This window comes from Andrographis paniculata, unplaced genomic scaffold, assembly GCF_009805555.1.
Source record: "Andrographis paniculata isolate CXL003 unplaced genomic scaffold, ASM980555v1 Contig69END, whole genome shotgun sequence".
Classification (NCBI taxonomy): domain Eukaryota; kingdom Viridiplantae; phylum Streptophyta; class Magnoliopsida; order Lamiales; family Acanthaceae; genus Andrographis; species Andrographis paniculata.
Genome location: NW_026137605.1, coordinates 8,462,157 through 8,489,823, shown reverse-complemented (window position 1 = coordinate 8,489,823; position 27,667 = coordinate 8,462,157). Strand labels below are relative to the sequence as shown.

Sequence of the window (27,667 nt, the reverse complement as noted above, 5' to 3'; positions counted from 1 at the left end):
GCTACCCCACTATCATTAAACTGGTCCATCCAATAATGATGCATGTGAGCTGTACAACAAATTATTACACATGACATGAGAGTGTGTTTTAATTTCGATTAATTTAAATCATTTAACTTATTTATTGTGTTTTCATATGTAATTTAAAATATTTCCAATCTATACAAATAATGTAGAATATTTTAAATAAAATGTCTATACAATATACCAAAAAAAAAAAAAAGGCATAGGCAATCATTAAAATTAAATTAACATTATATTAATCAATAAACTTTCGAAAAAACAAACATAATTCATAAAATAAAAAAAAAAAAAAAAAAACATATTTAACTTTCTACTTAATACAACAATTTCATATTAAAATTTTGTAAACTCTCAAATGGATATAAAAATACATGGTATGAAAACAAACAACCCTAATTATTCCATAATAAAAAATAAAAAAAGAAAAAAGTTTACTGATGCTTAAAGCACAATTCATTGTGACAGCAAACCTTTTTTGCTTTCCAATTTCCATTTCCTTCTTAACAAACAAAAACAATCAAATAATTAAATTACACTTAATAAAAAGAAAAGAGCACAAAAAGCTAACCTCCAAACAAAAGTATGTATATATACAAACAACACTCCTTTTTTTTTTGTTCTTTTTTTCTTTTTACATACATACATACATATAAATACAATGTACAAATCTCACCCCTCAATACAAAATACTATCAATTTGGGATAACAGAGGGGGGGTTCCTTACCCCCACCCCACCCACCCACCCCTCAAAAAAAAAATTAAAAATCTTTCCTAGTAAACTAAATTGCCACTACACTACACACACATGCATTCACAATCCCCCTTTTTTCCACAAAGAGGGACAAACACAAAAATTGGATCTTTAAAAAAAACAAAACAAACAACAGCAAAAAAAAATTTACCTCTCAAAACCAGTGGAAGTGTCCTTCATACACACAAAAGCTTCTTCCTTTGTCTTCTGTTTGGTAAGAAACCTGCAATCAAAATTAAGGATAAATCGATCAATGCATTCAAATCAGACAATGTAAAAACTGGAAATTGAAATTCAGATTGTTTACCGATGATTTTTTTCTTTTCTTTTTTTTTTTTTTTCTAATTTTATTCGGTCGAGCTTCGAACACGAAGCTCGACACTACGGAGGTCGCGGAGATGCTGGAGGATCTCTTGGAGAAGATCGGTCCCTTTATCGCCTTTTTCGAGGGATCGAATGCAATGCTTGAGGAATTCTCTGTCGGCTTCGAGCGCTTGCAGCCTCTCGTAAAGATGATCGACTTCTTCTTCGATGGCACGCTTCTTGTTCGCCTTTTCCGCGCTTCCGAGCTCGCCGTTCCCGTCGCTGATCGCGTCGAATAACGGGAGCAGCGATTTCCCCATCTGGGTCGCGACTTTCCTCTGCTGAATTCGCTTTGAATTCGGTGTCGTCGACCCGTTCGATTCTGCATGCCCGTTTGATTCTCCGCCGTTGGAATGAACATGGCTTTCGTCATCAAGGGTCGAGAGCTTTTCTTCTAGAAACTTAAGTTGTTCGAGGATCGAGAGACGCTCGCCCTCGAAATCAGCTAATGATTCTTCCAAATCGACGACGGCATCGACGGGAGTGTCGCGGACGCTGAATTCTTGATTCCCGTAAAACGACAGCCCGTCGTCCTTCACTTCCTGGTTCAGATCGATCGACAATCCGTCGCTGCTGTCCCCCGAGAAGACGCTCCCGTCTTTGCTACGGCTCAATGCCCGCGCCTTCTCCCTCGTCTCGTATTCCAGAAGCTTCTTCCGGCAAGAATCGAGCTCCTTCTCGAGTTCCTGCTTCTCCTTCTCCCTCTTCACCATAAGCTCATTCAACAATTGCAGCGCCTCCTGGTCGTATTCCGACTGTTCTTCCATCATTCTTTGGTACTGCAAAGCCTCCATTTGCATCGCCGCCTTCTCTTCCTGGAGTCGGTTTATCATCGCCATCGTTTGGTTTGCAGCCACCGCCGATGCGCTCCGTTCTTCTTCGAGCTCGACGTACAGAACCTGGAGAGCTTTTCGTTCGGATCTGAGTGCGGATTTCAATCGTTCGACGGTGGCAGGCCCGTCGCCGCCATCCAACTCGCTCGTTATGCTTCCGTCCAAAGACTCTTCGGTCCCTGAATCCCGTTTCTCGAGCATTAGCAGCTTCTTGTGGAGGTAGTTGATGCTTTCCATGGATGTCGGCGTATCGGGAACTTTGTCTTCTTCTGTGTCGTTCAACTCCTGATTGGATGAAGATTGTAGTTCCGTCGCCTGCTCTCGGTCGTCGTCTCGTACAAGACCTGATCGAACAGATGTTAGAACAAAAAATTTAATTGCAAATAATATATAGGATAAAAATCGAGAAATTACCGTTCGAATGCGCGGATTCTTGGATTTGTATCTCGTCCGTTACGTCTAAATCAGGAATTTCGGTTCCTATCGAAACATCCGCTTCGTTTTCATTGCTCGCCTGAGCAACCTTTTCACACGCGGCGACATAATCTACAAAAAAACATCAGATTAAGTTAATTAATTCACATATGAAATTATTTTCGAAACATCGTAACACTCCATCTAAAACACACCTCCATGAACATCCGAACACTTTCCATCGAGTTCTTGATCATCCCTAACCTCTTCAGAGGTCCATTGATTTAGCAGAAAATGTCGAGAATTTTCATCCTCTTCAAGTTCCATGGATTCGAGAAGTTCATACTTCGGCTCCTCGTTGATATCAATATCAAGAAATGTTGCTTCAACACCTCCACCTCCACCTCCACCCTCCACAACCATATCTGTTTTTTCTTCGATCTTACCTGCAGAATCCGGGATAAACTCTCGATCCCTGTTCTTATCGTCTTCTTCAATCTCTGTATTCTCCCCACTCTTATGTTCCGAATCAACCAACTCAATCGGAACCAATCTTTGGCCGCTATAGTCCAGAAAGAATTCCAAATGCTTCGAGATATTCTCTTCCTCTTCGACACAAACTTGCACAGACTTATCATCCATGGTGATCCAATTCTTCGATTTCACCTCTAACAATGTCTCCTTCTCTTCTACTTCCAAAACCATCTCTACATTTCCATTCCCCTTCGATTTCCCTCCGATTATCCCCGAATTTACATCGAATCCGAATTCATTATTCTTAACTCCAAACAAAGACTCATCACTAAGCAAATCTACACCAGAATCAAATCCTTTCGCAACATGATTACAATCATCAACAACAACATTATCACTATCATCATAATCAATTAAATTTCCTTTATCCAACGCATCGTAAGAAGATGTTCTAACCAACGAGTAGGAAGAGTATTTGCGATTATAGTTATTACTCAAAGCAACTCCACAGCAAGAACAGTTGAAATTTACCTCACCGCCATTCTCACTCACCGCTCCCAATCGCTTAAGGGGACCAAAATCCTTCGAAGATTGCAGAAGCTCCGTCCTCGAGGACGAACAATCGTCGCACATAAGACGAGAATCAACCAATTTCCGATGATTCGCACAAAACCCTAATTCTGAAACCTCCCTGGCATGGACCTCACACAGATTATCCCTCTGCGAGTTTTCCTCCTTCCTCGACGGATTAATAACGTGATCAATTCGAGTGCACCAAGGACACGGCGGTTTCAGCCCGAAATACTCCGCGAACTTCAGGATCAGATACGAAAACAGGGAATTCAACAGTAGGAGGACTATCAGAATCCATTCCAGAACCGCGTATATCAAAATCAGCGTGATCTTGTTGGAATTCCGATGCACCATGGTTGCGAAACGGTTCGCAGCCATGCCTGATTTCTTCCTCCCGCAGCCGATTAACAACCAAATCAAATCAAATCGAATCAAACAAACAAAATATGAAACCGAAATTGGGAAAATGGGCGGCGTTGGTACAGCAGAGAAGACGACTTTGGAGGTTTGGGAAAGAAGAACAGTGGGAGCGAGGCGAGCGACGAATTCAAGAATTGTGTGCAAAGCAAACCAGCAGAGAGCGTAAGAGAGAGAGAGAGAGGTTATTGACTGTATGACTGACTAGGTTTAACTTTTTAATAAGAACATCAATTTTTCCTTAATCCCCACAATTGCATATGAAAGGACGAGAATACCCTCCCGTACTGTAATAGGAGTATTACTCTTACCGTTATTCTTTCGATTAATAAAATGTAGAGAGGGTGGGTTTCACAATTGCTGGATTTTATATTATTATTATTATTGTGTGACAAAATGTAGAATATCTATATTATTTTATTTTATTTATTATTAAAATAATAATAGTTTATAGTGGCAAGGCAAGGTTGGCAAAGAAGATATGGGCGTGGGTGTTGTTGTCAACTTTGGATCCAAAAACAAACAGAGCTTTTGCTTTGCCCCCAAAACCCGAACGTGGGGCCCACATTCCAAAAGCACTGTGGTCCCCACTACCCCTCATCATATCTGTCGCTGCCTCTCGTCTTCTTTGTACTTTTATATTTAATTTGATCAATTAAAAGATATACATATTTATATTTTAAAACGTCTTTGTTACTAAATAAATATTTTATTAAATATTATATTTTTTTATTAATATTTTTATTTTATATTATATCATTATTTTTACATAAAAAAATAAAAATAAAAATATTATTATATTACTTTTAATTATATATTATAATTAAAATATTATTATTTTTTAAATATTGCATCAAAAATAAATATTTATTTTAATTGCATATTAAAATTAATAGTTTAAATTTTTTAAGTAAATTATTTAGTTATTTTAATTTTTGGGACACTTCAGTCCGCAAGCAACGCAAAATCGGACGTATCGGGATTACAGATCGATCCCACGGATCAACACGAGTCATTCCAGCGCGGTTTGTCCTCACTTACGCACACCCTGATAGACATTCAAGTCATTCATGCTCAAATTATTCTAGCTTAACTCCCAGTATAGTTTTCGAAAAAAAAAAAATGTGCACATTGTTGACATGAGTAGTCTATTTAATCCATTTAACGTATATTTAACCGAATGGCCCGACACCAGCTCATCCAAGGGACTTGGCCTAGCATCGGCCTAACTAACTACGGAGTATTACAATATTAATCTATAATTATTTATTAAATCATAATATTTTTATTAATACACTTCTTGATTATTTACTAATTACATGATACCTAAAACTCCGTACCAGCAAAGGTAGACAAATTAGCTGAGATAGAGGGAGTATTATTTATAAGAAATACAATTTTATATTCTCTCCGCCCCACATTAAATGTCTATTTTTTTTTTCTATTTTCGTTAGTTTCACATAATTTTTTTAAAATATAATTATACATTTTAATCGTATTATAAATTTCATAATTTATACTCCATCCGTCTTGTATTCATTTTATCGGACACGAGTTTTAATAAAAATGAGTAATAATTATTAATTTTTCCTTTTATAGTTAAAAACAATACAATAATGAAATAATTTTTTACTTAAAAAAGAAATGAAAATATTTTTCGATAACAACTCAAAAAGGAAAGTGAGTATAGAGTTGAATGACGGAGGGAGTATGTTTTTTTAATCTTAATGAAACTATTTAGTTATTTTAATGTTAATCTATAATTAATTTTATTATATAATAACTATTTTTACTATTATACTTTTTAATCACTTGTTAATTATACTTTCTCTAAATTTTTATATCTATAATTTAGATAATAAAAGAAAAAATGTTTCATAAAAAATGTTCATTTTTCTATTTGGGGTGTGTTTGTTTGGGGGATTGAATTAGATTTCCACTATATCCCATTTCCCTCCCCCCTCAACATCAAATCAAACACCTATTTTTCATTTTTTATATTATACTAAAAATTAATTTTACATTCAAAACATAACATCAACATCTATTTATATCACATCATACAACTATTCAAATTCAAAATTTTTACTATTCAAATCTCAACTCAAAATCCAAACCTTCGAACAAACACACCCAATTCATCTCAAAACGTTATACTATATTTGACATAATATTTATATATGATTAATATAAAATAATTTATAAAGAATAAGAGATTTTAGATTAATATTTATTTATTTAGAAAACATGACAAAAAAGTTTGAAATAAAAATATTACAATGGAGATAGAATCCCATTCATTTAAAACATGAAGAAAATTCCTCAACCACTTACCTACAATTCTTTCATTAGTACATAAAATATGTTGAAATAATATACATACATATATACACATATACAATATATTACTCCCTCCGTCCCGAATAATATTGGCGATTACTGTAGACACAGGAATTTAGGTAAAGTATAATTAGTAAGTTATTAAGAAGTGTATTAGTAAAAATAATTATTATTTAGTAAAAATAATTATAGATTAAGATTAAGATAAGTAAATATTTTAATTAAAATTAAAAAAATTATAAAATTTAAAATTTAAAATGCGATTAAAGTGCATAATTATATTTCCAAAAATAGAAAGGACAAGTTATGTGGGACGGACGAAAATAAAAAATAAGGACAAATTATATGGGACGGAGGGAGTATTATAACTAATTTTAACTTATAAAAAATATATTTACACAATACACCTATAAAATAGGATACATGTTGCTAACAATCTATTTCTTTTATTTATTTAAAAAATTATGATATTCTTCCATCTAGATCATCAACTTTTGGTTGGATACATAAACTAGAAATTAATAATATTTTAATATTAAAAAAAAAATTGACAAAAAAATAAGATGAAGTGTAAAGAAAAAATCATTCAAAGTGAAAAACAAAGTATGGTTTAATTATTGTGGAAAAATTATTACTCCTTCCGCCGTCCAGATATGTGCTCATTTGACTGAACACAAATTTTAATAAAAGTAAATAATAATTGTTACTTATTTTATTATAGTAAAAAAAAGTACAAACTTGTAATGATTTTTTATTTTTAAAAAAAATGAGAATATTTTTCGATTTTCAACTAAAAAAAAAATGAACATAGATTTAAATAACAAATAAAATAAATGTTTTAAGAATACTAAAATTTTATGTTTAAGGTGTGTTTTTTTGATGAGTTTGGAAAAAAAATAATTTGAATTTGATATAAAAATAATATTTGATGGAATGTTTTGTGAGATGAAAAAATATATTTTTTTCTAGAGAACACAGAGTCAAATAGTAAAATTTGAAAAAAAATTGACTAAAGAAAAACAGGGGCACTTGAACCCCAACTCCCAAAATATATATTTTTTAGTTTAAATATAATAAATTTTAAATATTTTCCCCCCTTCCTCTGAATTTTATTTTTATTTTTAATTTCATGTACAAAATAATAAAATATAGCTCCTTCATTCAACTTAATTTGTTCACTTTTGTTTTTTTATCTGTCCTACGGAGTTTGTTCTTTTAGTTTTTAAAAATATAATTATACATTTTAATTATATTTCAAAATTTATAATTTTATATTTTAATTAAATTATTTAGTTATATTAATCTTAATATATAATTATTTTTATTAAATTTTTGCAAATATACTTTTTAAATATTTACTAATTATCCAATATCTAAACTTCAGTGCATAACCTAAAATGAGCAATTTAAATGGGACAAAGAAAATATATAACTTTATTGATTTGTCCTTTAGTATTTAATTTTTTAATAAAAAATAATCATATTTATATAATTATGTCAATTTTTTTTCATTTCAAACATATACTTCATCCGTCTCATTTGCAGTGTTCACTTTTCTATTTACGTCGGTCCCACTTATTCTGTCACTCATTTATTTTGGAAAAAAAATTATACACTTGAAAATTATTTTAAATTTTAATTAGACTAATTATTTATTTTAATTCAAAATTATTTTTATTATACGATAATTATTTTCACTAATACATTCTTAATTATTTACTAATGATATCCTTCGTAAGTTCTAGTGTTTACAGTAAAAAGGGACACCGTACCAGAGACGAGGAGAGTATTATTTTGTTCAACTGTTTTTTTTTTACACTGTTACACCAAAGAAAAAAAAAAAGACATTAAATTAATAAAATTAAACTCATATTTTGCCTTCCAAAATTCGGAGACTAGTTCCATAACTATATACTCTCTCCGTCCCGCAACAAGGGTGACGTTTGCTTTTTACACGTAGATTTTTTAATATTAGTATTATATTGAATTGTAGTAAAAAAGACAAAAAAAAAATACTCCTATTAGTATGGTGTAATATAAAAGTAACGACATTTGTGTAATATATTGTAAGTTGAGAGGTTATTTATTACGTGAAGTAGATAGTACAATTACTAAATTAGAAAATGATAACCTTGTTTTGGGACGGACTAGAAAATGGTAACCTTTCAATGAGACGAGGGAGTATAAAGTTTTTTAACCATGAATAAATTTAATTTCTAAAATTTAAATTAAAATATTTTGATTTTAATTTATAATTATTTTGATTGATATATTTTTAATTATAAAATAATTATATTTATTCTAAATTATTGAACTGAAGTAATAATAAGTATTAATTTTATTTTTAAAATATTATAATATTATTATTATTATTATTGTTTTTTTATATAGTACTACAATATTACTTTAAGCTGTTACTTTATCTACAAATAAAATCGCTAAAAATAAATATTAGTAATAAGAATCTACGTAAAAGTGAAAATATTGTGTTGATCGCTAAAGATGAGACATTTCTTCCTGAAAAGCCTATCCCATTGTTTTGTAGTACTAGTACTTAATTTCTTTTATAAATATATACTCCCCCAGTCCAGCTACAAAGTATAGTTATCTATATTTTGAAATGTCCAATTACAGAGTAATCATTTCATTAAATACCTTATTTTTTTTTCCACAAATACTCTTATTTTACATCATATCACTATTTTTATACCAAAAAAGTAAGAGAAAAAAATGTCATTACACTATTTTTACCTATCCATTATAATTAAAATACTATTATTTTTTAAACTTCGTACAAAAAGTAAATATATACTTATTGTTTGGACGGATGGAGTATACTTTAATAAGTGAGTTTATGAAAATAATTATGGAGTCTGGTTTTGTTTTTCTATTTTAATTTTAGATTTGAATAATACTTTAGTTCGAATGTAATATTACTATCATCCCGTTCTAAGGCTATAATTCTTTTTTGCGTGTTGATCTTTAAGTATTAATTATTATATTAAAACATAGTATAAATAAAAAAAATGATAAAAATACTTCAATTAGTGTCGTATATTCTAATATCTTGTAATACTAGAATGACATTTATACAAAAAAAAAAAAAAATTTATACAAATATAAAGATATTTTTAATATTAAGTACAACGATACAAAAGATAAATCTAACTCTAGAGGCGGACATATAAAGTATTATATTGTTATGGATTTAATTACCCTACCCGTAATGTATTGTGTCTCTTCTATATCAACCAATTACCAACCGCAATGTATATTTAAATATTTTATCTTATTAATTATTTTAAGAAAATACATATGGAAAATAATGATTGATCGGTATAAGAGAGATACAGTAAGTATCTTGTGCTGTGTTAAATTAAAGTATATAATTGTATTATTTTTTTACTATATAAGACATATATCGTGTTAAATTAAAGTACGCAACTGTCCATAATTATATATTGTATCGATACCAATTATAAATTGTACTTTATTCATATCTTTTTTTATTTTTTTATTTTTTATTTTATAACGCAAGAACTGTTGTGGAATCTTCGATCCAACCTAATATTTTACAAAGTAAGTCCAATAAGACAAGGCCCACGAGATCAGACAATCAAAAAAAAGTGAGAGAGAGTGGAGATGGTGATGGTGATGAAGATCGACAATTATTACATTGTGAATAATATTTGTTCAGTTCTGTTTACACAATTCCAACAAATGAGCTTCACTCTACTCAAAGGAACCCCTAAATCCTAACATACTAACTTACATTCTGCTACTGCCAAACGGGTTGCTTGTCTGAGCTTCCTCCGCCGCCGCCGCCGGAAATGCATGGAACCCTGTCTCCAATAGGAAAGGATTCTGCGGATTCATCACCCAATCCTGCCGGAACGAATAGAACGGGTTGCTCGAACAAGGCTGCGGCGCCACCGGGAGAGTATTACGATCACTATTCGGCGTGCTGTCGATCGAAAATGGATTTGTAGCAGACGGAAAATGGCTGCCGGATAACGCCTCCTGCGACGCCCCTTCGTCGTATAAGCTATTCAGCTTCAGCGAATCCAACCCTCCCGCCTGCATTTCGATCGAAAATCATGCGATCCCGTCCAAAGTTTAAATTTTTACGTGAAATTATACGCATAAGAACTTACTAATTGCTTCTCCTGCGATGACGATAAGTCGGTGGTCGAGACGAGGGCGAGCTCCCACCCGACGGGGTTGATGTCGATCGCCGCCGTCGCACCGCAATTTTCGGTGAACGGGGAGTGGTCACCGCATGGAACTATGGCGAAAGCCGAAGCATTCGTGTCGTCGATCGAAGTCGTGATTTCTTCGACTGAATTCAAGCCCTGAAACGGAGTCAAGATTAAAATCGACTTCGATTGCTGTAAAAGTAGAAGTGCGTCAAGAAACTCACGAGCAGATCATCCACGTCGACTTGACGTGGAGGTGATTCGGCCTTCGGAGACTCTTCAGACGACGAAGGAACATTGTCTTCTTGCTTGTATGTCAACATCAATCTTTCAGGATACTCCTGATGCAGTTGATGCAGAGATAGGATAAAAAATCGGAACTTTCAAACTAATCGGTAGAATGTCTGATTACTTCTTACCAAGTGAATGGTCGGAACAGAAACCTCCCGCGGAGCTTCTCTGATGTGGTCTTCCATGGTGATTATGAAGGATTGCGGCGGCTGTCAAGACCGTAAAGCATCGAAAAAAACAGATCAAGATCACCGGAATTGGTAATCGAGTCAAAAGTCGAATATATTGTAAAAACAAATCAATATATCTAACCTCTCTCAAAACGGGGAACTGGAAATTTCGAGCAAGCTCGGCTCCTTTGCAGGCGTCGTAGAAATCTGTAAGATTCGTAGCCTGCAACGAGAACACATCCATACCATATTACAACTTGAGAATCATGAAATCGAAGAAACATTACAGCACCTGTTGTGTGGCTCGTTTGTAGATATCGAGCGCTTGAATGGCTTCTAGCCTCGGCATGTCAAAAAACTGTGAACAAAACCGGGGAAGACGTCATTTCACTAAGCGAATGCAGGTTTCATGAACTAAGAAAATTAACACGAATTCTTCGCCATTTTACCTTGTCGACAAGATTGATTATGCTGGCATTGATAGTCATATATATCTTAAAACTCTCTTTCAGCACCTACAGATCAAAACTAATATTCAGAATCAACAAATTGCGATTCTGTGAGATTTGGCGATTCGAAGGATGAAGAGACGAAGAAGAAGGACATACCAAGGCAAGAGCATATTGAACTAGAGAATTGCAAGCAGCTGCACCTTCAGGCTGTGAATCAAAGACTGGTTAGCTGCAAATACCTCTTAAGAAAAATCTAAAGTTTCGAACATAACACAGGGATGATTACCCGGCATCCAATCAGACGATGTAGCAACTGCTGCAACGCAGGCAACTGTTCTAATAATTCTTCGTTATCCAGATCTCTAGATCTTAAGTGACGCTGTAATTGCAGGCTCCAAAGGTAAAAACCGAAGCGAATTTAAGCAATCATAGCGCAAAATTGACACAGAACTTATGAAGGAGAAGTAGACCTTATCTTGGCCTTGTCCATGTCCGCGAAGACGCTCAGCTTCAATGTCATACTTAAGAATGCTAAAGCATTCTAATCGTTGTTCCAAGAAGAGCGCGTAAGTTCGCACCCAAGCAGAACAATCCCAAGCTGGAGCAGCAGCAAGACAATCATTATGTAAATTGTTCATACATCCTTATACGGCGCAATAAAATTAACGTATAATATAAGATGAGATGCTTACCGACTGGACTCGAATCATCCTTGAAGCTAGAAACATGGAGGACGCGCCCTCTCTGCTGAAATCCTAACAATGTGTCCCTAAATTTCGAATCGCCTTCTCTCAAAAGTCTATGGAAAACGATTAGTGTCTTCAACGCAACCTGTAAAACCACAGTAAATTCACAGATCGAATGGCGTAAAAGCAACCAATTATCATAACAAGGCGGTGAAAAATATTTACTACTAAGTTCCCAAAACAGACCCGGCCTAATCCAACAATGCAAACGACAAAAATTAACAGAAACTTACAAAACATCATTCCATATAATACTTCCGTAATTTTGAATATATCGTAACAAAAACACTTAAAACTATAAACATTAAAGAAACACGATCTAAATGGCGAGTGCATTGAAGTATCCATACCGTCCAGTTATGTGTCTTCAACAATCGTTTCGAAAGGGCATTTATGCAGTATGCAACGTCAGCCCGTGGCCGAGCTGCTGCTGTTGCTATCATAATTTCTGCAAGAAACATCGGTAATGATTGTATAAATACTTTTAAAACTTGTGGCACTATGCATCAACTTCAATTTTTTAGAAGAATATCAAATCGATAATAGTTTTCTTATTCACAAAACATCATTGCAAATATTAACTTTGTAATATTATCAAATTTTCCAGAACTTTTATCTATATGGAGTTCGCATGACAATTGTGGGTATAATTTCCTAAACTAAAACACAATGTGCAGCCATTTTCGATCCAATTCAGTTCGGAAAATTGAGATTTCACAGAATTAGAAACGGTCTGAAACCTAACATCAATTTGTTCTTGCTCTAACTTCAAAGGTTCACGAGACAACAAAATTCTTAATCGAAGAATAAACAGCGTCAGAATGGTTTCCGAATCGATGGCGAAGAATGAAAAATCTCACTCTTGAGATGTCTATCCTTGGGCGGGCACTCCACGTGATTCGTAGCCTTAACGATCGCCACATCCAAATCCTACGTTCATTAACACAGCACAAAATCAAAAAAATCGAAAACCAGAACATCTCGATTACATCGCACAAAAATCAATCTCTCCATTTCTTGATCATCGCTGAATTTTAAGCAATCAAGCACGCAATTCCACCCACATTGGACGAGAAACCAAAACCCTACGTAAAAATCCCTCCTGAACACACACAACGCGCATTGGAAACAATAAATTGGCGATTGAGCAGAGAGAGAGAGACGACCTTATAACCGGAATTGACGTGCGCAAGGCCGACCTTGGTATGGTCTTTGAGAGCGCCGTATGCTTTCCTCCAGGAGTGAAGCGCCGCCATTGGATCGCCGCGGTCTGGTGGTGTGAATGAATGAATGAATGTAGAAACTGTGAATTTGTGTAATTTGGAAGGGGAAAAAGGGAGTTTTGATGGATTTTGCTTGGTTGCCTTTTTGGCGGCACATAAACAAACTGCTACTACTTAATAATAATAATAATAATATTGAAAGCATATTATTTTCTTTGAATTATTATTATTAATTTTTTATGACATCGAAGCCGCATTTGTAGCCTCGACAATGTAAATCGAATCAACCTCTAGACTAAGCAACAGCAGCTTATATTTGTTTGCTTTTTTTTCCATAAAATTTGTCCATTTTTTTATTATATATATTTTTAAAACAATATAATTATATTATATATTTTTTCATTTTATATAATTGGTTCATATTTTTTATTTTTATCCATCCGGTACAATTTATTTTATCTTGGTTCGATTTAAATGCAAATTTCTCCAGCAATGAGACGATTGTGGCATTTACGGATTCGAGGGATTTTGACGAAAACAACACCATCATTGTCGGGCAAGGGGAAGGGGAAGAAAACCGCCAGAGAGGTTTAAATTCATCCCTAAAATTAAAAAACCCTTGACGATGAACTTCATCTAAAACCTTTTTACATCTGATCGATTAGACTGTTAGTATGGGTACTTAAACTGCAAAATACAGATATGACTTCCTGGTGCAGGGTCGAAAGAGCCAACTAATAAGCACATCATATTCAGACCAAAATAACTATTTAACCAAATAAAACAAGCAAAAAATAAAAACAAAAAAGTATGGATGGCAAGTTTGGTAGATGAATAGCAACAAAATCCAATGTGTGTGTGTACCCCAAACAAAATAAACATGTAAGTATATAAGTATGTATAATAAATATAAAAACACTCTCAATCTCTCCTCTATCAATAACTCATTTCGCAAACGAGAGAGTTCAGTGATGTCTTAAACCGACCGACGGGAATTAAGAAAATCTTTTACCCCAAAAAGGGGTGCCTGAAATGAGAAAACAACACAACTAGATAAATTAAATCACCTCCATACCATACCCCTACCATTAATAATCCAAATCCTCATGCTCTACTACACCCCCACATACTTTATGTATAATGTATATATTGTAAGGTTACCGGGAGGACTGTGTCGCACAAAAAACTAGCTCGAGTCGGAGGAAGGGAGGAGATCGAGATTACCTAGCTTGCGCTAACCCTGGCTCTGTCAGAGTTGTTTTAGACGGATTGCAGGGAGTTGAACCATGCCGACACCTTGTTCAAATCCAATGAGTCGAGGTTGGAGGGCACGATGGCAGCTCCGACAGCGACCATGGCAAGAACAAAGATTATGGTTTTCAGGCAACTGTGGCTGCTGGAAAGTCTGCCCAGCAGAGCCTTGCAGTATTTGTCTGCTTCCTTGAACTGAGACTGGTGAGCTGAATCAGTTTCATCGCTTAATGCCTTGTCGTTCTGTAAGTCGGGAAGATTTTTGAAATTTAATGAGTTGGGCTGGGATTGGAATATTATGCTTGAAAAGTGGAGCAAATATTGACGAACCTTTTGCCTGAAGCTCTTGAGAGCTTCGCTGAGAGATTGAAGTGAAGATAGTTTTGGAGAAAGCTCCTTCCAGTTATCGGAAAGCTTCCTCAGTATCGAAGCACTAGCTTGTATATTATCAGTGTATATTTTGTCCTGTCGAAACAAACATATTAATTAAAGATCGATCAAACACAAATCACTTCCCAATCAGTCGTGGCTTTCAAATGAATCTACTAAGGAAAGCCACCAGGAGATTTGAAACTAATTTGGGTATGTTTTTTTTTAATTCATGGCTTACCCACTGCTTGAAGCATTCAGGATTCTGAGTCAAGCACCAAATGAAGATGCCAGTTGCTTCGTCAGATAGTGCCGGAATACCTGCAGGACATCGTTTTTAGAAATGCCGTAAATTCATCATAGTAGCTTTTGAAGTAAATGTATGAGAAGCAGTTTAACAGTACCTTCTCCTGCTGATTTCACAGCTATAGTCTGTATCTGCAATGAGATTTGCTTCATTGCTTTGCTTCCAACAGAGCCAGCAAGAGCGACCTCTTTAAGAAGTGGGTATATAGCCTCGAATCTTTCGGTGGCCTGTTTGCACACAGTTCACATTCCTTATTAAAGTTGTTACAGTAGAAATTCATAACTCAGCAACATACCCGATAAATTTGTTTAAAACAAAGCTAGTATGTTGGTGTACACTACCTTAACCCGTCCAGAAGATGGAGGGAATGTAAAATGCAGTAGTAAGTCAAGTGCAGGAGGTGGGATTAGGCGCTCGCCCTTCCTGACAGCATTACTTACTAATATGCCCCGAGCTTTTGGTACACCCACAATTCTAATAAATGGAAAGCAAAGAATATCACTTCATAATCATCGAGGTGTGTGAGATATAAACAGCTGTTAACTGGTTGAAGAGAGAACAATATTTCAAACCTTTCAGCTAACTGCAAGACCATGTCCCTAGACTGGGGGTTTGATCCAGATTTTCCTCTTAGAATTGGCAGAATATGATGCGCCCATAATAACAACCCTACGGCTAAGTCTCCATGACATGCCTACACAACAAGCCTCGGGTTAAGATGGGAAATTAATACTCAAAATATATTCGAAAAAAGAAAAAGAAATAAGGCATTCCCAGATAGCACAATGCTCCACGATAAATACGATTGTTACTCACTTGAACTACCATCCATACGATAACCGGAAGCTTATCTTGGCCTTGATACTTTTGATTATTGTCCAATTTTGGGAATACATTAATCAGCACATCGGGCTTCCTGCGTAATACCATAGCTAACACTAGGAAAATTGCAACCTGTGGAAACAAGAATTAGCAAGTATGAAATATAAGTGGTTAATTTGATAGAAATTATATCAAAGTAGATAGCATGGTGTACAAAGTCATACAAAGTATATTAGGAGTGGCAAAATAATATAACTTGAGGATTTAATTTTTATTTATTTATTTTCCTGAAAATCCAAGCAACATATTTCAGTTTATATGCTTCAGCCTTTTATCTATTAAGGAAGAACCACGGAGAAAGAGACAAACTGTATCCCCCAGAATCCTTCCCTTCACAGATCCCTAAAGGTATCATGACAATACAGTCAAAATTATCATAGAAAGTGTCTCGGCTCTTAACAACAAAAACACCTACAAGAAAAGCTCATTCATGAACTACTCTTAATTCCTGTGACAAATGGCATGAATAAAAGTGCTGTTTTAATTCTCAAGGTACCATTTATGGTGGACAAAATAAAAAAGCCAGTGAAAGGAGCTATGCACCGATCTCAGTTTAGAGAACTGTAGAGGGGAAGTGGAAGTTACTGGCATGTGTGAGAAATTGATTAAAATGCCACAGGAAAGCAAACAAGTCAAGCTTTTATTACTAGTTTCTTCATTAACCAAAAAAAAAAAAATTTGTATAGCATAAGACTGGCAAATGGCAGGGTGGCCGCCACAGGTGCATCTTACTGAAGAAAAGCATTGGAATGCAAAGATCAAGGATTGCACCTTAGAGACAGCAAGGAGTCAAACAACTAATAAATTAGTAATACTAATAAATTAAATGTGCTGGAAAAAGGCACATAAGAAAATGCAAAAGGAGTCTCTAGGTACAGGATAACAAGGAGAAACTTCAGTTACTACTAGAATATAGTCCTCCTTCCCCCCAGTCCCTCTTTGTAATGAATGGGTCATGTTTGACCCAAATTGTTCTAAATGAGACATAAAAAAGTGAAGTTGGTGTTTCTTACCAGAGGTTTAAGGCTTGGAAGAAAGAAACAGGAAATTTAAAACAAAGAGAATTATTTAGATGAGAAAGGCATGAAGAACATCACATACCTGAGACTTTGAAGTTGTTGGCTGCCCTCCTTTCTTTGAACCCTTGGACCCCGACAGTTGGGTAGCCAAGTCAGCAAGAATGCCATCCAATGACCAGATCACAAAGGTTACCAATGCTTCATTGGAGCGCTGGTTAATCCAGTCCACTGATGTCTTGTAAACAGTTTCAGAGATATAAGAAACAGGGACCTGAGCAAGAAACAAACCAATTAACAGAAGATCTTCCACATCCATAGCAAGGCCAATGAAGATATGAGAGGTAACAATGATGCATGATTGCTAACGATCAAATAACAATGTCTTGATTCAGCGAATATGTTTGTTGTGTAGTTTCACATTTCTTTCCAATCAATAGTAAAGTAGGGCACCATAACCAATATGGAACATAAGCTCTTCAAATAGCCTAAACATCACACTAACTTTGTCATGGCCCAAGGGCGAACTGGTCAAACCAAACAAGGAAAATGCTCTACCCCTACAAACTATTTTTGGCATCCTTGGCATGTAACAGTGCCACCGAAAGCCTAAACCAAAGCATGGCCATGATAGTAATGGACCATCTAAATAGCTGATGTAAATAAAAATTGATAGAGCATCTAAATTCAATTTTATAATGTTTCAAATAATCTTAAATATATCATTAAAAAAAAAACCAACCCAAACCTCACACAAATGAGATGCAGAAATAGACCATAGACCCCACATTGAAATGTTGGGCATACACTCCAATTGGAGATCAAATCAGAAACTATATAATCAAACCACAGATTCCTCATCAACCTGAAATAATCTTTAAGCCTTATTGAGTAATAATAGCATCATTACAGTGATTCATAATGAGTAGCTATTAAACAAGCTCTAGGTGTGCAAAGGTATGAAACCTTCAGCACATGAACTAGTTACATTAGTAAATTCTTATTTGAAACCTCGATCAAGCCAATAGACTTGGACCATGAAAAAATTGATTATATAGCAAATGATCCTTTCAGCGCTGTATAGGCACTTTTAAATACAAATGCAAGTCAAGATGCGCTAAAATGTATGAAAATTAAGCTAGCAGTTACTGAGACCACCACAAACTGATATACATGTTAAACACGACCATTGATTTGGTAAATTTAATAGCATACGATCACCAGGAACAAAGCCATCATCGGTCAAAGCACCTAAATTTAACATTGCAAATCAATCACTTCCAATAACAGCATTGTTCACAAGAGAACTAAACCGATCTAACTGTAAGTTGCAACAAAGCTTAAAACTCAAACTGATCTATATAAATATTGAAGTGCTCACATCGGAAATTTTGGCGACAGGGGACTCCCTGAACAACTTGAGCCATGGGAATTGCGAAGCGCTCACGGCAGAAAAGGCACGGCCAAAATAATCGGCAAACCTCATCAACTGTATATCTTGCTGCCCTTCGTACGAATCCAACTACCAAAAAATGAAATTCCGATAAAATCTTCCACGTTTCATCAACAAGAACGAGAATCAGATCCGAGAAAAGTGAAAATACCGTAATACTAGAAAGAAAAGCGGCGAGATTGTCAACGTCAATCTTGGCGGCAGCCTCCGAAACGGTAATCTTAGGCTTCTTAACCTTCTTCGGCTTCTCCGTCTTATTCACATCCACCGCATTAGTTTTAACATCTCCATCGGTGCTCTCGTCATCGCTGTCCACATCCTCTCCGCGATTCTTCCTCGATCTCACTGGAATCGCGTCATCGTCGGCGTAAACAACGGCGACGCGCTGCGCCTCCAATTTCCGGCGGCGCTCCTCCGCGTGCTTCTCCAATCCTTTGAAAACGCCGTTATTGTCCGGTAAGGGTCCGGATCCGCCGGGTAAAGGCCTCGAGGAATCCGCCGGAGGCTTCTTATTCTGATTCTTCCTCTGCTTCTTGGCGTAGGTTACCTTCTGCCATCCATGGCTGCTGTCGTCGACGTGGTTGACTGATTCAGAGAAGGATTTGTCGTCTTCCATTGCAGCAGGAGGAATTGGAAAATCGAAGAGGAAGTGCCGTTCTTCGTTACAGAGAAAGGGATTGGTGGTCCGGTCGGAGGAACACAACTAAATACTCGACTTGAATTGGAATTGACCTTCTGGTTTTACACAATTACAAAATTGCCACCAACGAGGAAGACGAGATTTTATTTTATTATTTTCCCATAAATATCTCATTTACAAGATTTATCAATTTATTCTACTTATTTTTACATTTAGTATTTTTCTTATAAATAATTAATAACATCGTTTATATTAATACAATAAAATATATTGTATTTTTTATTTAGGGTGATTTGCTTTTGTGAATCTAATTTATAAATTATTAAATTTAATTAAAATTTATTCAAAATATATTTACAGAGTAATTATACTGTAAATTTTTACGTCATAAAAAAAAATACACTAATCTGTCTTATTCCTAGAAAATGCTTCGATTTCTTCCTAGAGCACGTAATGAATAGCTTGGACATTCATTTCTTGTTGTGACCTCACATTCTACATATACACGAGTTGAGGCAATTACTTTGCTGAATTTTAAAAATGGGCATAATGCCGATGATATATATTTATATTATATTAATAATATAAATAAAATATATGATATTGTCACATATATCACAAGTAATAATTAATTTCAATATATGAAATATTTGTATATATCACGCGTTTAAACAAAATATATTTTATTTCATAAAACACATAAAAATATATATTATCGGTCTGTTTTACCTGTACTGATTGCGAAAATTATTATATGTTGTACTTCTTCCATCATATTTACAATATCAATTTTTGTCTGTCTCATTTACTATGTAACTTTCTTTTTTTTAGAAACAATTATACATTTTAATTATTTATTAATATATTTTTAATTATTTATTAATTATATCTCTTGTACATTCTTATGTCTACAGTAAAAGGAACACGGTAACCGGGAACGGAGGAAATATAAAATAGTGACAGAGAATATAATTAAAGAAAAATAAGAATATGAAATGAAATTGTAGATAAAATAAAAATCGATAATTAATTCTTTTTGTTTGGTAAAATAGAGAATGTAATTAGAAAGTGTAAAAAATACATATTTGTATGGAGAGATCAAGAATAAATTCTCAAGATAGTTTTAACCGTGAGAATCCATAAATATATATATATATATTGTGATTTTTTTTAAATAATAAATAGATACTATAATTTTGTAAGTTTAGATTTTGCTGTATTTTTTTTTAAAAAAAATAAAATTAAATACTTGAATAATAAATTAAATGTAATATTTTGTAAAATTGAAATAATATATTTTTTTAAAAATTTAAAAAATCAAATAATACACAAAAAAAAATAATTAAAAATAAATATACAGAAAAATAGAAATAAAAAAATTAAAACAATTTATTTTTTAAGTTCCAATTTTCTGGCCAAAACAAACAATTTCTCTATTCTTAATTATTTGTACCAAGCACACCCCAATATTCTAATAATTAACAAGCAAAAAATTTTCCAAACACTAGTGTTTTTTGGATTTTTATGTTTACTTTTGAAAATTGAAAAAATATTATTAAAATAATTAATTTAATTTTTTAATACTCGATTATAAATAATAATTGAGACAATATTTTGTCAAAAGGAACCAATTCAGAATTATTAGTAGATTTAGATTATAAACTTATTTAATAGCATTAATTGAGAATCAACTGTTTTTGCTTTATTTTTAACTTAAATGTGGGTATAAGAAATAAATTATGTGACCGAATTGATGGGTTACGGATATGATAGTACCGCCGGAAGTTAATGGTGAAGGGCCATAATTAATACACTTATAGGCCTTTTAAAAAAAATAAATAAATAAATACTTTTTCCGTCCTATAACAAAGTATCTTATTTTTTTATTTTAGTCTGTTCCATAACAAAGTATTCATATCCTTTTTTAGTAACTGTATTATCTACTTAACATTACAAATACCTTACAACTTACAATATATTACACAAATGTCATTACCTTTGTATCACACACACTAATAAGGTTATTTTAGTCATTTCTACTTTATTTCTACTATATCCCAATATAATACTAATATTTCTAAAATTACGTGCAAAAAACAAATGGATACTTACTTTTAGGACGGAGGGAGTATATAAATTAGTCTTTATTTTATTATTATTATTATTATTAAGGAAAAAATTAATTTTGGTATCTATATAACAAAAAAAAATCAATTTTAATCTTAATATAAAAAAATCATCAATTTTAGTCTTATTATAAACAATTTCAATCAATTTTGGTCCCACCGTTAAAAAATTAACGAAAATTACTGACGTGGACAAAACGGTGAGACCAAAAATTTATTATTTTGATCACAATATAAAAAATTCTTCAATTTTAGTGTTATTATAAACAATTTCAATCAATTTTGGTTCCACCGTTAAAAAATTAACGGAAATTGCTGAAGTTGACAAAACTATAGGATCAAAAATGATTGAAATTGTTTATAATGAGACTAAAATTGATGAGTTTTTTATATTGGGACCAAAATTAATAAATTTTTATTATATTAAAGCCAAAATTAATTTTCTTCCTTATCGTTATTATTATTATTTTACGTAAATGGTAGAATATGAATATTTCATAGGGAATATTATAATTAAGGGACAAAATAACAATTTTTATTCTTAAATTCAATAATTTAATAGCATTTTTTTTAATATTATAGAAAATGTAAGTTTACTTTTTTATTTAAGTGAGAATTACAATTATATAAAAAAAATAATAAAAATGATAGATTGTAAATTGATAAAACTAAAACGACAAAATTGATACATTAAATATGTACGAAGGGGGTATTTTTTTTACAAAATAATATTAACATGTTTTATTAAACAAAATATATACCTCATCGCACACACTCATACTTCAAATGAGGGATGTCTCACCGCTTGATCTACAAGGGTTTGACTGTTAAAGTGGGATAGTTAAAAAGTGAAATATGATATTATAAAAAAAAAATTATTAAAGATACCGTAAAAAAATAAAATGATGGTATAAGTAGAAAAATAGTGACAAATTAGTTATTATTTGTTATACATGAATAACAAAATTTTGGATAAATAAAATTACTTACTATAAATTAATTAGGTATAAGTTTAACAAATAAAAATAAATGAAATAGTGACATAATTTTATAGCAGAGGAATGAAGTGTATATTAGGTGAGTATGTGTGTATATTGCATTTTTAATAATAATAATAATATATAATGAACAATTATTTATTTAGAAACATTATTTAATAGTTAATTAGTAATTATATTAAATAAATCATAACTGATACTTTTTAAATATAATGTAAAGTAGCCCATGTAATTAGTACATTATTTCTCTAATGATTGAGTTAAATTTACATTATTACTTAATCTCATTTATTGTACTAACTAATATTATGAATATTAATTCTAAAATAAAATTTTCAAGGAGGAATGATGTTGTTTCGTGTTTTGATTATATATATATATATTTATGTAAAGTATATAAAATTGTGTATGTAATATAAAAATAATAAATATACGTAATATATTATTTTATTTTTTTGAGAAATATGTTAAAAAATTTTTGGTAAAAGAACAAACCCTGAAAAATATAAATATAAATTTGAATTTGTTTGTAATAAATTAGTGTTGTAATCATTTAAAATATAAATTAAAAAAATGTATTTTTGTTATGTTTTTTTCAAAATTTTTATTATTCACTAGTATTTCTTTTTTAAAGTATCAAATCAATATTTTCGGATTATATCCGTATGCCGCAAATTGGGACAGTGAGACTCGAACTTGAGATATAGCATAGGCTCTGATATAATGTCGGATATAGAATGACCGTTTCACCTAAAAGCTCGAACAGTTATAAAAACGTAGTAATTAATTATTTATCCACAAACGAGAGTTCCCAACAAAACATAATTAAAAATAGGGATGATTCAATATGACATTATGAAATGCCGAGTCATTTCGTATACCCTTCAGAAATTTGCGTTATATTAAAAAAATATCGATATTATAGTCAGTATACTAAAAATTCGGTAATAAAAATATATAGAGTACATGATTTGGTATAAAAAAACATTGTTATATACTAGTATTTCATACAGAAATATCAAAGTAAAAATAATTTTTATGATATATGAAAAAAAAAGAATTTTGTATCAATATACCAAAATATTTAATACTAAAATATCAACACAATATATATTATTTTTGTTGTATAGCAAAATAATTTTGATATTTCGATATATATATATATATAGATAGTGACAAACTATACACCGATATTGAAAAAGTTCAATAAAGTATCATGTAGAAGACAACAAATTTTAATATACAAAATATTTGAAATATTTAGTATTTTTTCAGCATGATAGGCACTATATTTCATCAATTCAATATTTTTTATTTCTAATTAAAAATAAATCATTAAAATAGTTATGAATAAAAAATTCGAATATGTTTATCCAACTAAAAAAAACTTTCAATATGTTAGCAACTAATATTATAAAAAATATAATATAATATTAAATATAAAATATTAATATTTTTTATTTTATTAACATATTTTTACATATCTAATATAAAATTATTTGAAAATGAAAAAAAAATAAAAATTACATATTACATAGATTAATTTAAATTAATTAAAATTTAATTCTTATTAAATTTATTGTTATTATTATTATTTTCATAAAAATGAATATAATGGCATGTAAAAAACAAAAAATCGCAATTTAACGGTACGGAGGAGGGAGTGCATAAATAAAAACCCTACCCGCAAAGCCCCGCCGTCGTCTTCGTCCCTCCGTCCATCGTTCTTGTTTGCCGACTTCGTCTTCATCCATCGTCCGGAATCTTCTTCATTTTCCTCAACCTCATCTTTGTCTTCTTCAGATTCGTGCATAAACACGCATAGACCGCCGGAAACAGGTGAAGGCCAACGCAGCTCCCAGACGTCAACTTCTGGTTAAATTTCCGGGGCCACGATATCCTGCTGCCTCTGCTCTATCTCTGAAGGCCGTGGGGTGGGAGACGAATTGTGAAAATTGGGTTTGGGTTAGGGAGAACAAGAATTAGCCTAGACTTCCCCTTTCCCCGCCTAACACCGAGCACAGTGCGGGACCAGACTGGGACCAAGACGCCGGCATTCAAGGTAGTTCTTTAAGTATGTTTGTTTGGGGGCTTGAATTTTAACTTGGGATTTGATTGGTAAAAATTTTGAATTTGAATAGCGTAATGTAAAGTTGATTTTTTTAGTATAATATAAAAAATGAAAAATTGGTATTTGATTTGGTGTTTTTGGTGGAAAAAAATGGGATGAATATTGAGATTAAAATCCAATCCACCGAACAAACACACCCTATAACTGTAGAAGTTTCTTCACAGTAAAGTTTTATAGATGTTTGCTCGTATTGATTGATTTCCCCAATTCTTGAATTCCTTACTTTGATTTAGTTGATTCAATTCGTATTTCCATTGAGGATTGATGAAATTGATGTTCAATTGCACATGATTGGTGGTGTGGTGAGTTGAGTTGAGAGGAGTTTGAACTGTTTCTTGTATTGGCTTGGGTGTTCTTGTATAGTATAGCACAGGTAAGGAGAAATTTACTTAAATCACATTCATATTCCATAGGTTAGGTTACTTTAAATGATGAATTTAATCCACTTCAAGATGGAGTGTGTGCCTATTCATATTAGGATCTTGAAATTTTATGTTAATCTGTTGCGGTGGTTGGCCTATGTATCAAAGTAAACTGTTAAGCTGCTCAGTTGCATAAATTTGAGTTTCGAAGAATTTTGACAAATGTTTTCACTTTGATTTTGTCTCATATTTTACAGAATGAAGCGGAAATCCGGGTTATTGAGAGACCACCCTCTCACCTTTTCTCCATTTGGTAGATTAATGACTATGAGTGCTGCTAGTAAAAGAACTAGACGAGATATTCAGGAACGCAGAGATGATCTTCCATCATCTTCTGGTATGCTTTCATCTGGCATTCATTTCCCTGCCCCGCTTATGTCTGTTGTTTTTGGCTATGAACTTCAATTGTGGTTTATGTTTTCAGCTAATGGGTTTGCAAACCATGATAATACTAAGGAATCTGACTCTTCGGATAATGAAGATTCTGAGGTTAGATATGTAACTTTTTACAAGTGATTTGATACTTCTGGATATGCGCTCACATAATTCATTTTTGTTTTTTTTTTGGTTGGAATTCATTTGTTACGTAAGGGAGTTGTTCAAGCAGATTTTGTCTTTTTTGATCCCAAACCTAGCGACTTCCATGGCGTGAAGGTCCTTCTACAGTCATATCTTGATAAAAAGCAGTGGGATCTTAGCGGCTTTGTGGACTTGATATTGGGGCAGCCGACAGTTGGGACTGTGGTTAAGATAGAGAATGATGAAGATGATGGAGTCTACTCTGTTGTTTCTGCTCTCAATATAGGAAGATATAAGGCGAGCTTTTAAACTTTATTTTTTCTGCTGCTTTAGCCTTTCTTCACCGTTATTTGCTTTCAGAATTTCTGGATCATTCATTATTAAGATATTTGGCTACCAGGATAACAAATGTATCGCCGAGCTGAAGGATCACCTTATTAAGGTGTGTCATGACTCAAATGTGATCAATAAGCTTCGGACTTTATTAGAAGACCAGGCTCATGATGTTGGTCTTATCGTCTCCAAGCGTGTTGTAAATCTTCCCCCTCAGCTTTTGCCTCCGCTCTACGATGGTCTCTTTGATGAAGTAGAATGGGCAACTGAAGATGAGGTAAGCTAGCAATTCTAGATGGTTGATTTTTGTTTTTTTTAGATGCTCGTATCATCTCAGCTATACCTTACTATATCTTCTTCTTGAAGCCTACAGAGGAGCTCCGGAATAGCTTCTGTTTCAAATTTTATCTTATTATTTGCACAATTTACAAGGTAAATTGTTGGAGGAGCTCTTAATATGTTATTGTTGCTTGATCTATTTTGGTGGGTAATTTCTTTTCTGTGCTTGAATGCAGCACAAGAATGCAGATCAGATTAAAGGGTCGAATAAAAAGGGAGAAGAGCCCATAGTTTATGCTAAACCTGAAGATGAAATTTTTCATGAGGTGCAAAATTTTATTTGGCTGCTGTTTTCTAGGCTATGAAGCCTAATCTTTCTGAACTGCTTTTGCAGCTTAGCTCATGGTCCTTCAGCTTTCCGTTGAGTACGACGCATGTCACACCTAATGAGGCAAGTGTTTCTATTTCACACTACATCATATCTTTTGATAATTTGCGGCAACTGTTGTCAATCTTATGCTTCGGGTAATCTGCTATCACTAGCTATCTGTTTAAGTTAGGAACAAGATGTTTCTTCTAGTCTTCCACCCCGTCATGTGATTCCTTGTATTGCTAAATGTTCAACAAGTTCATCCTCTATTATTTCCAGTTGTCGACTTGCTTGAATTTCTTCTTATTCTTGTTATTATTTTTTAATTCACAAGTACTTAACAGTTCTTGTATGGCAAACAGTTTCTTACTTGAATTCTCTTATGAATGCAGCTTAAGCATTACCACTCAATGGGTCTAGTGATGGCCATTGAAGCAAGCAAAATATCGTCATTCAGAGAACAGTTGAAATCGTTGATAGAGGAATGATACTGGTAGGTATGCAGTTTGTTGCATCTTTTATGTTGTCTTTTTGATCTCTTGCAATTTACTAAAAGCATTTTATATCACCTATCTTGCAGATTCACAGTACATACAATTTCCTGGAGTGATCCAGATGATTTGTCTGAATGAGATAAGCTTATGGGTTGTTGTTTTTGTAAGATGAGGTTTCTTTTCAAGTTCGCAGTATATCTACACCCATCACTTAGCCAGCCTCCACAAGTTTTTTGGGGCAAATTGCTTTCCGTGTTAACTTTTGTATTTGAACCCCAAAAACTTTTACTTGCCACTAATCATATTGCTCGTGCTCGGCTTTCTTTCAACAATTTTGGTAATTAGATGTATCTCACTGTACGCAAAGAAGAACTCATCCGTCATTCCAGTAATATCTGTCAGGCCAAGTCAATCCACCTTTTGTCGTAATTTAATATCAATCATTCTTGCTAATTGTTTTCTCTAATTGGTACAGATCATATTGCTATTGTTACTTTAAGCTCCAATCAGTTGGTTCAAAGTACATTCGAGTTCTATTATATGTTGTTTTCTCTCGATTTCCATGTTGGTTGCTACTCTTTTCTTAATTCCATTCGCAGTTAGTGATTCTTTATGCATCCATTAACTGAGAAAGTTCTATTAGACGATTCTGGTTACCTCATATTCCCCCTATGTTGAATAGGTATACAAACTTAAGAAGTTCAGTTTTCTGTATTAGCCTGTTGAGCTCAGCCGCACGTCTTTCAGGTGACTGCAAAGTTATCGATTGTCTAGTTATTTTTAACTTTCATCTTCGCTCTTGTAGCCCA

General features: G+C 33.1%; 4 protein-coding genes across 6 annotated transcripts; 1 reads left to right on the top strand and 3 right to left on the bottom strand.

The window, feature by feature from the left end:
- Positions 1 to 609: 609 nt before the first annotated feature.
- Positions 610 to 4,045, bottom strand: LOC127263433 (myosin-binding protein 2-like). Its single transcript, XM_051292445.1, has 4 exons — positions 2,602 to 4,045; positions 2,387 to 2,518; positions 1,084 to 2,316; positions 610 to 999 (listed from the first exon to the last, which is right to left on the bottom strand). The coding sequence occupies exons 1-3, from the start codon at positions 3,809 to 3,811 to the stop codon at positions 1,124 to 1,126; spliced, it is 2,535 nt and encodes an 844-aa protein (XP_051148402.1). The 5' UTR covers positions 3,812 to 4,045; the 3' UTR covers positions 610 to 999; positions 1,084 to 1,123.
- A 5,787-nt stretch (positions 4,046 to 9,832) lies between these two features.
- Positions 9,833 to 13,308, bottom strand: LOC127263436 (putative clathrin assembly protein At2g01600). Its single transcript, XM_051292449.1, has 14 exons — positions 13,212 to 13,308; positions 12,906 to 12,975; positions 12,396 to 12,493; positions 11,992 to 12,130; positions 11,770 to 11,897; positions 11,586 to 11,678; positions 11,456 to 11,506; positions 11,297 to 11,362; positions 11,140 to 11,205; positions 10,990 to 11,070; positions 10,806 to 10,886; positions 10,611 to 10,727; positions 10,345 to 10,542; positions 9,833 to 10,267 (listed from the first exon to the last, which is right to left on the bottom strand). The coding sequence occupies exons 1-14, from the start codon at positions 13,299 to 13,301 to the stop codon at positions 9,959 to 9,961; spliced, it is 1,587 nt and encodes a 528-aa protein (XP_051148406.1). The 5' UTR covers positions 13,302 to 13,308; the 3' UTR covers positions 9,833 to 9,958.
- A 773-nt stretch (positions 13,309 to 14,081) lies between these two features.
- LOC127263434 (uncharacterized) lies at positions 14,082 to 19,240 on the bottom strand. 2 transcript variants are annotated; one of them, XM_051292447.1, is made up of 11 exons: positions 18,698 to 19,240; positions 18,475 to 18,615; positions 17,179 to 17,367; positions 16,012 to 16,149; positions 15,768 to 15,889; positions 15,537 to 15,669; positions 15,293 to 15,422; positions 15,130 to 15,209; positions 14,850 to 14,984; positions 14,493 to 14,762; positions 14,082 to 14,295 (listed from the first exon to the last, which is right to left on the bottom strand). In XM_051292447.1, exons 1-10 carry the CDS (start codon positions 19,160 to 19,162, stop codon positions 14,529 to 14,531), a joined length of 1,767 nt encoding a protein of 588 aa, XP_051148404.1. In that variant the 5' UTR covers positions 19,163 to 19,240; the 3' UTR covers positions 14,082 to 14,295; positions 14,493 to 14,528. The 2 variants fall into 2 exon arrangements, with proteins under 2 accessions (XP_051148404.1, XP_051148403.1); XM_051292446.1 differs by having other exon boundaries at positions 14,082 to 14,762.
- Positions 19,241 to 23,954: 4,714 nt separating this feature from the next.
- On the top strand, positions 23,955 to 27,266 carry LOC127263440 (protein BCCIP homolog). 2 transcript variants are annotated; one of them, XM_051292454.1, is made up of 10 exons: positions 23,955 to 24,372; positions 25,061 to 25,200; positions 25,288 to 25,352; positions 25,455 to 25,679; positions 25,783 to 25,992; positions 26,082 to 26,147; positions 26,231 to 26,320; positions 26,389 to 26,445; positions 26,757 to 26,857; positions 26,945 to 27,266. In XM_051292454.1, the coding sequence occupies exons 2-9, from the start codon at positions 25,062 to 25,064 to the stop codon at positions 26,850 to 26,852; spliced, it is 948 nt and encodes a 315-aa protein (XP_051148411.1). In that variant the 5' UTR covers positions 23,955 to 24,372; position 25,061; the 3' UTR covers positions 26,853 to 26,857; positions 26,945 to 27,266. The 2 variants fall into 2 exon arrangements, with proteins under 2 accessions (XP_051148411.1, XP_051148412.1); XM_051292455.1 differs by having other exon boundaries at positions 26,757 to 26,861.
- Positions 27,267 to 27,667: the final 401 nt, after the last annotated feature.